Below are 12265 nucleotides of genomic sequence, written 5' to 3'. Positions count from 1 at the left end.
GTGACAGATTTTTGTTTGAATTATCCAAAATAATCTTCAAATCAACAGTTGCGAAGCTATTTGTATCAAATTTACTTCTGTGCAGAAGTAATTTCATCAGTCTCTTCAGTGTCAGGATCATAACTCTGTTCCTGTTATTTTAGACATACATAGGCAGTATCCTTTTGTCAGTCAATCCCTACAGACTCATCAAAGACATGTACGGCAACAGAGCTATTGAGAGATACAGAGACAAAGTACTCGGAGACCAAGCACCGTGAGTACAAAGCTTCAGACAAAAGTAGTTTTTATTGTAGAGTCATCTATCTTTTCTGTAGTTTTTATAGTGCGTTCAATAAGGCGAGGTTTTACCATTTCAATTCATAAATTTTTATTCGGAGTACGAAGCTTCAGACAAAAGTAGTGTTCTCGTAGAGCTATCGATCTTTTCTGTAGTTGGATCGGGTCTCTTCTGTTATGCGTCCCAAAATGTATCCTATTGTTGTTTTGAAAATTGAATCAATGCTGGGACCTGATTGGCTGAATTGAATTCCAGCGCAAGAAAATGTGAATTTAAAAAAGCTATATTAACCTTTGGTATTTTTGTGCCGTATGATATAGTGAATTCAATCAGGCGAGATGTTTACACTAGCGTGGTTGCAAGCGTAGGTGTATTAGTGCAGGGGACCGACCGTTTAGCTGACCAATCATTTAGCATAAAAATTGCAAAATGAGTGTTTTAGCAGACGAACGTAATAAACTGATGCATGATTGATTGAGACTCAAAAAGACACTCCAGTCTTTGGTCAAGCTTCCCCTATTAAGACAATTATCTCACGATATGTCAACAAAGCTCAACTTCAGAAACACAACAGTCTAAATTAGCGGCAAAACAAAGGTTTACGCGCGCAATATAATAACACTCGTACCGAATGGAAAAGAACGGAGCAAGCGGTCGCTTGTCGCCAATGCCACGTTTGAAGCTAGCTTTCTGACTTGCTAATTGTTTTCAGTCTGCTAAAATATTGGTCTGATAAAAAACCGGTCTGCTAAAATCCCTAGAGCCATTAGCACGAACCTTTTTTTCTTTTCTAACCTAACTTGCAAGTAAAAGTGTTCATTTATTTGTTCACGCGCTATAATCACGATCTGTAGCATTGGAACTTTTATAGCATCTGTTATCTGATTTATTTGTGGCAGTGTTTGTTATGTATTAAGCGTCCGTGGTTAGTGCGTGTGACTCATAATCTCTAGGTCGCAGATTGAATCCGAAACGTAGCCGAATTTGTTCTAACTCGAGGCTTATTTGTACGTTTTCTTTATTGCACTTTATAGAGCTTGTTTTTTGTCCTGTTCTCGCTAGTGTTTGCGAAGCGCTTAGCCTCAGTGTTTGGCGCACGATAAACTTTTCTGAACACTTAATTCACGCCGGCAAATGTTTCACGCTCTGCCTGTTTTATTGTCGAAGAGAAAATGTTCTGTTGACATTCAAGTTAAACAGTAACAGTTGCTACAATATTTTTCAAAATCATCTAGAGGTGGATTTGCTTTCTAGGCCAGGGTGATTTTTCAACTGAACTTTTTAAAATGGTTGCTTCGCCAAAGATGGTTGCTTCGCCTGTGTAGAATTTCAGTTCATATAATGTCACTCAGAAATAATGAAAAATCCTGAAGTTTATTTGTTTAGGCATTTATATGCAATCGCCAATGAAGCATACGTCAATGTGTGTACCAAGAATGAAGACCAAGTAATTGTTGTCAGGTTCGTTCTTTGAACATATACTAATTGAAAATATGAAATAAAAAAACAGCTGAATGTTTCTTGTTATATGGGAGCTTATTTCTTGACAGAGGGTTTGAGTGGCTGAAAATATTCAGCCAACCAAAAATCTTGAAATGTTTCGAGTGTTGCTCATAACTTTTGATGGTTGCGTTCAGAGTTTGAAATACTAAATTTCGGCAATCTCTCCTCGCAGATGGCGAGAATGAAAGAAAGTTAGACTAGCCAATCAGATTTCGGGAATCTTTGTCCCAGTTTTGAAGATTTAAGGTCTTTTGATTGGCTAATTTTTTTCGCGAGGAATTCGCTACCATTTTATGTGGAATGAAAAATTGTGTTTCAGCGGCGAAAGTGGAGCAGGAAAAACAGAGAGCACTAAACTTATTTTGCAATATCTCACAAGTGTCTCATCTCAGAGGAAACTATCCAAAGGAAAACTCATCTCAGATCAGGTGAGAGGAGGGATCTCTTTACATTTTCCCCCTTTTGCAAAAAAAGGGGGAGATTCTTTACTTGGTACAAAATTCTCATATGCTTAAATCATTGATTTATTTATTAATTACAGGGGGGAGGGGAGGGAGGCAGAGGATTTGTTTGCAGGTACCCGATGGGGGGGGGGATAGTCAAAGAGATCCAAGAAGAGGAAATCTAATCGTAATGAAAGCTTCAATTCAGAAATGTATTGGAGACTTCGAATTGAAGCTCAAATAGATTGCAGTTAGAGGTGCCTGAATTAGATTTAATGAATTAGTTCCGCTCAGTTGGTGGAAATTTTTCCAAAGGATCCCCCTTCGCTTCAATTTTTGACAACATCAGTTTTTGCCCAAAGAACGTGATTTTTTTTCTGAAGGTGAACTGGGCTGGGCACCTATATAAACTTCTGTTTTTTTTTTAAGTTTAATTCTCCAAAAACGTTGTTTGTTTCAATAAGTTGTATTTGTTGTAAAAAGTTTTCTATGGTCATGAAAGAGTTTTTTCAGAGCAAAAATTTCAAAAAAGCTGTAATATAAAAGATGAAAAAACCGTCCCCGTCAAAAAAATGCATGCCTCAGGTGCGGTTCTTGGATTTTCTCGAGGGGTGGATTTTGAAAAAACCAAAAGTTTGGATGGATTTTTTTCAGGTCGACTGGATTGATTTTTCGAGCCCTCTTAAAGGACCATAAAAAACTACTATTTTCATAAATTTTCTACGCTGCAGGCAAATTTTTGAAGAAAAAAAAAGCAGGCCAAAGAAAAATCGCGCTCTCCCCCTCCCCCCCCCCCCCCCCCCCCCAAAAAAAAAAACCGCCTTTGCCTGTGGCATTGAGCTGCTTCTCATAATTGAAATGCTTAATTATGATCTGAGAAGTGTTTTTGATTTAGTTGCTTGAAAGCAGTCCCTTGCTGGAGAGTTTTGGAAATGCGAAGACGTTGAGAAACGACAACTCTTCGCGATTCGGAAAATTCATCGAAGTGAAGGTTGCCGAGTAAGTATGCGCTGACTTCGAAATAGTTTCACCAACTGTTAAAAGAATTTAGAGAAAGATTTTACGGCCTCGTATTTCAAATACAAGCCTGTGGTTGATTTTAGTTGATGTTTTCCTATTAAAATCATTAAGAATCAGGTTGCGTAAAAGATAAATTAAAGCGAATATTTTGCTTTTTGTTCCGAAAAACAAACTTTAACTAATCATCCAGGGGTGGATTTGGGGGGGGGGGTGGTGGTGGGCGGACGCCTTCCCCTCAGGGATTCGACCCCCTGCCGACCCAAAGGGTCCCCCTTTGATACTTTTTAAGAAGTCCTTTTTTGGCCGACCGACCCTAAAATTTTTCTAAAGGCGCCTTTGGCGCCAATATATATACTATATACTAACTTTGAGGGGGAGCGCGCGCCAAAAAAACGCTATTCTTTGTCAAAATTTTTCAAAAAGTGCCTAAAAACGGTTTTTTGACTGTTTTTTCAAAAATAACTTTGCCTGCTGTTTCAAATGGACGCATTAACTGAAAATATTCTTTAACAAGTATTCGTCATCCATATTTATGAAGACATGTAGTATGTTATCAAGTGTTATATTATGAAAACACGGCTTTACGGCGCTTAAAACTTGAGAAGATGCTTAAAACATTCGAGCAGCTTCTATTAAATCGGATCATTTAAAGGCCCACTGTTGACAAAATGAGGCTCAAACTATAAAGTATTGAGAATATTTGTGAATATTTTTCTTTTTCAAAGCAATTGTTCTGTGCGATAACTTTTGATATGATTGCTGTTTTTTTTGCATAATTACGCGAAGTTTAATTTAGCCTGTCTTTGATATCATGCTTTGAATCAGTATGGATATATATCAGTTGCGATAAGATTTTTTCACAGGGTACATGTGAACAGAACTTTTTTTCACAACGAAAGTTGGATTTGTTTCAGCAAGTTAATTGTGGGCGCGCAAGTAAAGGAGTACTTGCTGGAGAAGTCGAGGATAGTGTACCAGGCAGGTAATGAGAGGAACTACCACGTGTTCTATGAGATGCTGAGTGGGATGAGTGAACAACAGAAGTCCAAATACGGACTGTCCACTCCAAACTACTTCCATTATCTCAACCAGGTCAATTAATTATTCACGCCAAAATGCATGCCTCTCCCCCTCCCCTTGTCAGGAAGACCATGTAGGGGGTAGGACTGGGGCTACTCATTAAAAATAGACAGTTAATATCATTCAAGTAACGCTTGTTTTATCATCTAATCGTATTTCACAATTCAATTATTTAATGAACTTGTAGCAAAACCCTACCAATCGTCCGATCAATTGTCTCAATTGCTTTTGATAGCTCCTCTGCGATTCGCAGAAAACAAATTGTGTTTTTATTTCGCTGGGCTATATTAGTTTATTTTTCATAACTGAATAACAAGATGTCACAAGTCTGAAGAAGAGTTCTTCTTTTGGACGCGTGTATTTGTTCGCGAGTACAAGGGCGGTTCTAGGGTTTTGAGAGGTGGATAGTGGATTTTAAAAATTTTAAAATTCGTGGATTGCGTGAGTTTCCGAATCCTCCTAATTCATTTGAAACACCTGCTGTGCTTATCTGCCAATTAGGTCAAATTATTTTTTACGTTCGGTAGATTAATAGTAGTTGAAAATGGTAAAATATCTCTGTTATTTTTGAAGTGTGACAGACGGAGTTATTTGGTTGTACGATCATACCATGTTTAGTACTATTCTGAAGCGAAAAGTCAATAAAGTTAAGCGCCTTCTAATTTGAGATTTGTCACGCTCGATCTGAAAACGAATTTTATAACTGACTGATGAAGAATTTTCTTTTTATGGTTAGCTTGCTGATATAAAAGAAGTGAACGTGAAAATGTTTGCATGCTTGCTGAAACACTTCATTGAAAAAGTTTTTTGAAGGCATCGTTGCGTGGTGTTTCGCAAAGTAGGATAGCAAATTCCGGAGTATTTTGCTTGAAAAAATAAATTTACTTTATTTTGTTGAAAATTAGTATAGACGGTTGTTGAAAATTAGTAAAATCGTAGTTCAGTCTCTTATATAGGTGCTGATGATTAAAAAAAGTTCCCTATTGATCCAGTTTTCTCAAACTGGGTTAATTTTAAAAAAAGTGTCAATCATAAATTTCCTTGTTTTCGAAATTCAAAGAGCTTGAAGGGCATCAATTTTTTCCTTGAAATTCCGAAAGTTCATCGGCTCTTTTCCAGCTGTCTGTTGGCTATGTTTGGTACTTTTGGCTGTAATGCCAAATCAAATTATTTCATTTTATGCGCTTTTTGAAAGACGTTTTTTGAAGACACATTAAATTTTAAGCTGGAGATTGTTGGAAGTTAGTAGTATAGTAAAAGTGGCTAGGAAAATGACGACTTTTAACCCCCCCCCCAAAATTCGGTGTGCCGTTGTACTTACCACTTTTAACCCCCAAAGGGGTTAAAGCCCCTACTTTTTCGGGCACGCATGTTTTAAGGGGGGTTAAGATTGGTAATTTTCCAGCCACTTTATGGAAATGGGAATGGAATTAAGTTTTGGTTGGTGCATGTTTTCCCTTCTAAAGTTTGGGGGTATTGGCTTGGTTACATGTAAAATGACGTTATATACCTATTATATGCAACCAAACTATATGGTTTATAGGAAAGCCAAGATTTTGGCAGCGTAGCTTAACTGTTGGCTGCGGTGAACGATTTCCTTCAAAAATGCATGTTTTATTGCTGAATCTCGAAGAAAGGAAAATTCGTCAAGTGCGGCGGCCGCCACCTCTATTTAGGCAAAATGAATGATCTATTTGAACAAAATAAGAATGACTTACCCGAAAGTTGAGCTCGTCGAAGGATTGGTGGTAATATTAATCATAATAATAAACAAATAATAAAGACTAAAAAAATAAAATTTGGTAAAAAAGAAAAAAACCTCTTCTTTATTGGAAGAGGTAAGAATAGATGGAGGCGGCTGGGCTGTCCATCAGCACCAGCAGATCAGAAGCCCTGTAGGCAATCAAACCCCCGAGGGCGACCACGTCCCTGAGTTGCTCAGAGAGGAGTTCCCACTCGGGCGACCCAGGGACGTAAGTCCGGGGAAGGGGTTTCCCCTTGGCCCACTGGCGTGGCTTGACCCAGAGCTCCTTCACCACTAATACCTCAGGATCGGGCCCAGCCTTATATCTGACGTGAATTTCCTCCACAGGAATGTTAATCAGCTCTAAACCGCCGAAAGGGATTTTTACTGTTTCGATATATGATGGCATCTAAAACAAGCAAATTAACATTTTAAATCTCATGAAATTGATCATCAAATAAAAAATTTTGAAACAGTAGGTTTCGGAAGGTGATAATTGTGCTAAACTTTCTCTAAATTTTCCCCGAGTTTAAAATACGCTTATCACGAAAACACAGACAGAATAAATTGTACTTTTAGCTGCGTGTTATTTTCAACCAGTTTAGAAATTTTGAGTTTGATTTGGAAACAAAAACTGGTAAAAACATTTGATTTGTCGAATACTACTTTTGAAATTGAATAGATTTGTCTTCTTGTTTGACTTTGTCACTAGCTGATTGTAAGAAAAAATAAAGCGCAGACTGAAAGCTTATGTTTACTAAAATGTTAAAAATATATGAAAAAGGCTGATGGACTAATTCAATGTATATCACCGAGTTGTAGATATCAGCTGTTGGCATCTAAACGATTACTTTTTTTTCCACTGTTTTGAAATTCAGCAGGCTCAAAGAGTGTTGGAAAAAAAATGAAATTGGAAAAACGTAGAGTTACCTCAACAGACTTGGAAATCATTCATGAGATTTATTTGACTGTGAAAAAAACCTATCCGGAAAATTCTGACCGTCGGAATTACTTTCTGGCTGCATGTTCTCTGTTTTTCTTTTCCAGTGAAAACGAATTAAATTATGACGTAGCTATTAAACTTAGACCATATGGAGGTCTTATTGGCATAGACGACTCTTCCTTGGACAAATATTTAAAAGATTCAAAAATACTACGTCTGCATGCAATTTTACATGACGCTGCAGGTTTTGTTGACGAAGTTTACAACACGGGTCCCACTTACTGCTATATGTTACCCTGGAAGTGTAACAGCAGTCTGATTGGTCATTTGAGCGGTATTACTTTCTGTTTATTCGTCAAACTAACCAGACCAGAACTCTATCAGTTATTAGAATGTTGAGCGAACGATCAGTCGTCATAGATTTGGAAGGATTTCGCTATAAAAAAAGTACCTTTATAGTTAAAGAAATAGCCATTACGACTTCTGAATATAGTGACTCTCTTATTTTTCTACCTCCAGTCCCTTTCAACTCACTACCCAAAGCTGAACAAAAAGCGTACAACTGGTTAACACAATACTTTCACGGAGTTCACTGGGAAAGCGGAGATTATTTATATTTAAACCTAAATCAGATTATTCAAAGTTTTGTTTTGAGAAATCCTAACGCTGTATTTTACGCCAAAGGAAAAGAGAAGGCTGAACTCCTTGCAAAGTACTTGGATCGAGAAGTTGTGAATCTTGATGAATTGGGTTGCCCGAGAATTGAAAACTTACATTTAAAGAATTATCCATCTTGCAATAGACATTTACAACCTAATTATAACTCTAGGAATCACTGTTCCCTGAAAAAAACGAAGGTTTTTTTGATTGGCTGACAAATGAGCAACAACGAAAGACTAGCAAAAGCGGAGACGTACCTATCTCCAAATTTAGTGTTTTTGGCTTGGATGACACCAGAGAGTGATATCAAAGTAACTTTGACCAGAACAGAACAAATCAATTGCCGAGGTCAAGTTGTGCAGCGGAAAGGACAAATTACTCTCTCAGGAGACGAATTGACTATTTTAAGAAATTTTTTCCCAGTGATTGACCAATTCATCTATTTTCAACGACACAAGTTTAGTCAAAATGTTGGCCAAATGGATCTTCAAAGCAGTGACCTACCTGAGGAAGTTCAGAAACTAGTAAAAGGGAACTCTGTAAAGAAAGTTGTATTTCATGCAAAAACTGAATATGTGCCAGCCAATTATGTTGTGGAAATGCTGCATGACAATGACAATGACATAACTAATGACTCTAGAAGTTATACTCGATACGAGATTTTTTATTGTTCTGAAGTATAGATAATACATATTTTATGACAAGAACACATTTTTTCATTCTCATTAAGAAACTAGTGTTATAGATAGAGAGGAGTTAGAAAGAATCAGTTAGAGAGAGAAATATAAATCGAACAACTGAATGACTGAATTAGCTATTGATGAGCCTGATGCTACTATAGTTACAGATTTTGCTTATGATCAAACAAACACTGAACAAAAATCTTGGAAGTTTTGTAATGATGTTACAGTCCCCAGATCAGAAGTAGTTTTTATGTCTCAAATGATTTTAGTTTTCATTTTACTTACTTTTTGCATCTATAAACTTTCTTGGACGCAAATAAGCTGTGAAGAAACGTCAGTTTGGTTTTCAATATTGTCTGGTTTAGTTGGGTACGTGCTACCAAACCCAAGGATATGAATAAAATTATTGATACGTCGACAAGACTGTTTATGGCAGTTGTAGGACCGTCAGGATCCGGAAAAACAGAGTTGATTTTCAAGCTATTGACAGGAAGATCATTTTATCCCAAATTTGAAAGAGTGTTATTTTTTTACAAAGATATTCAACCTGTAGTTATGGACGAGTTAAACGCTCGCAGAATTCATATTGAATTTGTAAAATTTGACGGATTCGATCGTTTGAGAAACATTGAAAACATTCTGTTAGTGTTTGATGACTCATGCGAAGAAATATACAATGATAAAGAATTCGTTAAATTAGCAACAGCAGGAAGACACAGGGGCTTAGATGTTATTTATGTTAAACATAATTTATTCCAACAAAGCCGATGGTCCCGAACTATTGATTTGAACACATCTCACATCATTTTATTCAAATCACCTCGTGATATTCAGCAACTTGATCACCTCGGAAGGCAACTTAATGCACCTAAATTCTTACGTCAATCGTATGAACTGGCTACAAAGGACAGCTTCGGACCTCTATTAATAGATTTAGATCCCCGAACATCAGACTGTCTCAGATACTGTTCAAACATAATACCACCTGGTCCGTCAATTTTCTATTTGCCTTTAGATAAAGCAGAAGTGACACCCATCACAAATGAACGCGAAAAAATTATTTATTCTGCAACACATGGTACAGTTGAACCCAACTCAACTACGAGGCTTCATTAGAAAAAAAAACATCAAATAGTCAAATCATATCAGTTGTTTGTGAATGCTTGCTCAATGTAGTCAACGGAAATGTGCCTGTCAGTATCCCAAACCTCAATAAATTCGAAACAGCATACAAAATTTTAATCAATCCAAAAACGAGTCCTGAAAAAAAACGAGCTATTATACTGAGCAAACAAGGATTTTATCTAATCAGACAAATACTTTATTTCTGCTTCAAGTATTTGACTGCATAGAAATGGCAGCAGAAGAATTTGTTCTAATTCCAAAGCATATGTACATCAGAGATCAACCACATGCAGCACATATTTTGCTTGACAACTCAATTAAACACAAGAAACCGCAACTATCATATTTGAACCGTTTGAGACCACTAAATGAATCAGCAAGAACAACAACAACATCAGCTATTGATACGCCAGCAGTCATTCCCCCAACCCCTGAACCACCTATTGTTACCAAAGCAGAAAACAATCCACAAAAACAAGCTCTCCCTCTCACTTCTCAAGACGATGATGATGACGGTGATGATGATGATGATGATGATGATGATGATGATGATGTAACAGATGTAACATGATGATGTAACCATGTACCGAACACTACGCCAATTAGGCGGCAGAGATAGGAAACCGGATACTGGCACAACACTCACAACTGATGAATTCAAAGCCCACTTCGAAGGAGTATCGAAAAACCGATATGAAATCAGCCCTCAGCTTCTAATGGATACTGTTGCACGTATGGGGGATCACAGAGCGGAAAAGAAGTATATCGAAGAAAATAACCTGCTAAATGAGACCCCATCGGATAAGGAAATACAGGACTGCATCAGTGAAATAAGGGAGTCCGCGCCCGGAAAAGACAATGTCCGCATAAAGTACATCAAATTGGCCAGCCCACATATTAAATCAGCAATAGTGGCCATGGTTAAAAAGATGTTCTTATTCCGCGCCCCGACATGGGACGAAATCCTAAAAAACGGACAAATAGTACCCCTACATAAGAAGGGCGGAAAAAATGATGTAAACAACTATAGAGGAGTCTGCCTATTGGCCATGGGCAGCAGGATCCTGGCAAGAATTCTGTCCAAAAGACTAAGAAAGTGGACAGAACGCCTAAATATTCTAGATGACAATCAAAGCGGCTTCAGGACCGGAAGGTCGACTGCGGATGCAACACAAATCCTGGTCAGAATAACAGAAGACGCAGACGATCTAAAGAAGAGGCGAGCAATCTGGAACCTGCCTCAAATTGAACATACTGACCCCGAAGCAAGGCTTTTGGACCTACGTAAAGCGTATCCCAGAGTGAACAAACCAGCTCTTTGGGAAATCCTGCGAAACTACGGGATGAAAGGACCCTTCCTAGAATCCCTAGCAGATTTACACGAGGCAACCAGTTACCAAGTGAAAGGGAAGGAGGGAGATAGCGAGGAATGGATCCCAGAACGGGGTCTCAGGGAGGGTTGCTCGACATCGCCATGTCTATTCAATATCTATCACCAAGTGGTAATGCGCATAGCGGAGAATGAACGGAAAAAGATATCAGACGCGAAACATGGACAGACGGGCATAAAATGGCGATGGATACCAGGCAGCAATATACCGGATATAAACAAGATCGAAAAGTCAAACAGCGAGACGCAAACTGTTAACATAACCATATCCTTGTTCGCAGATGATACCACTATCATCGGCGAGCAAAGAGAGCTGGAAGAGGGCGTTAACATTATCAAAGAAGTCATGGAGAAATTTGAGGAAAAGAACAACACAGACAAAGAAGAAAAGGCTTTATTTGGATCAGAAGAAGCAGAAGAAATACGCATGTTGGGTTGTTGGCTAGGTCCCAAAAAAGACCTAATGAATAGAAAAAAGCGAGCTGGATACCTATGGGCAAAATGCCGCTCGCAACTTCTGAAAAGTAAACTTCCCAGAAAGAAACAAGCACAAGTGGTGCAAGCATGTGTCGAAAGTGGGCTCCTATTCGATTGCGCTACTCGGCCGTGGTATAACCAAGAGATCAATAATATTCAGTCGTGGATAGATAAAAGGTATAGATATCTCTGGAGTAATAAAAAGGGTCCACCGCTGAAACAAATGCATTTTGAGGGGGTTAATATGCAGGACATCCGGAACATGTACGACATAAGATCATTGAGATGGAAGATCGAGAAACGTACATTAGAGCGGATAGGCCACATATTAAGAATGAGCAACGCAAGGACGGTTAAAATGGCGGTGTTAGGGTGGCTGGGCAGCCTCGAGGAAATCCAGAAGCGACCAGGTTACAAACGGAAAACCATTTTCTACTGGAGGAAGTTGCTCAAGGAGGCCGGAATCAACTGGACCGAAGCCCCTAAATTTGCCTTAGACCGAAAAGAATGGAAAAGAAGAATCAAGATACGCATGGACCACTTGGAGAAATGGGAGTACCAACAAGGGAATCGCCATGATGGGGAAGAAAAGTTAGAGAAGAGGAATTTCGATCTCCCCCCGACGAACTTACAGTGTGACATATGTGAAAAGGTTTGCAAATCGGTAGGGGGACTAAAGATTCACATAAAGAGAATGCACACCGAAGCCTCGCACTCGTTCACGTGCAGTCGTTGCCAGAAAACATGGAAGACAGAAGGTCCATACAAAAATCACGTCAAAGTCTGTAACCCTCAAGAAGCTGAAAAACCCAGAAAATACATAGCAAAAAAGAAGGAATGTAGCAAATGCAACAGGACACTGTCGGCGACAAACATGGCCAAACACACAGACAGATGCAGGGGGGAGAGGGCATGGC

At 38.5% G+C, this 12265-nt stretch overlaps 1 protein-coding gene across 2 annotated transcripts in view; it reads left to right on the top strand.

The window, feature by feature from the left end:
* The window catches only part of LOC134842694 (unconventional myosin-XV-like), a 144144-nt gene that overhangs the window by 62362 nt on the left and 69517 nt on the right, over positions 1–12265 (top strand). For both annotated transcript variants that reach the window (XM_063859147.1, XM_063859146.1), the window contains exons 5-9: positions 144–256; positions 1667–1741; positions 2103–2211; positions 3122–3225; positions 4161–4338. In XM_063859147.1, coding sequence (XP_063715217.1) covers positions 144–256; positions 1667–1741; positions 2103–2211; positions 3122–3225; positions 4161–4338 — 579 coding nt within the window. The remainder of the gene's footprint in view (positions 1–143; positions 257–1666; positions 1742–2102; positions 2212–3121; positions 3226–4160; positions 4339–12265) is intronic.

This window comes from Symsagittifera roscoffensis, chromosome 3 (assembly GCF_963678635.1).
Source record: "Symsagittifera roscoffensis chromosome 3, txSymRosc1.1, whole genome shotgun sequence".
NCBI classification, from domain to species: Eukaryota; Metazoa; Xenacoelomorpha; order Acoela; family Convolutidae; genus Symsagittifera; species Symsagittifera roscoffensis.
The sequence above is the reverse complement of the archived record's forward strand: the minus strand, read 5'-3'. Positions and strand labels throughout refer to the sequence as shown.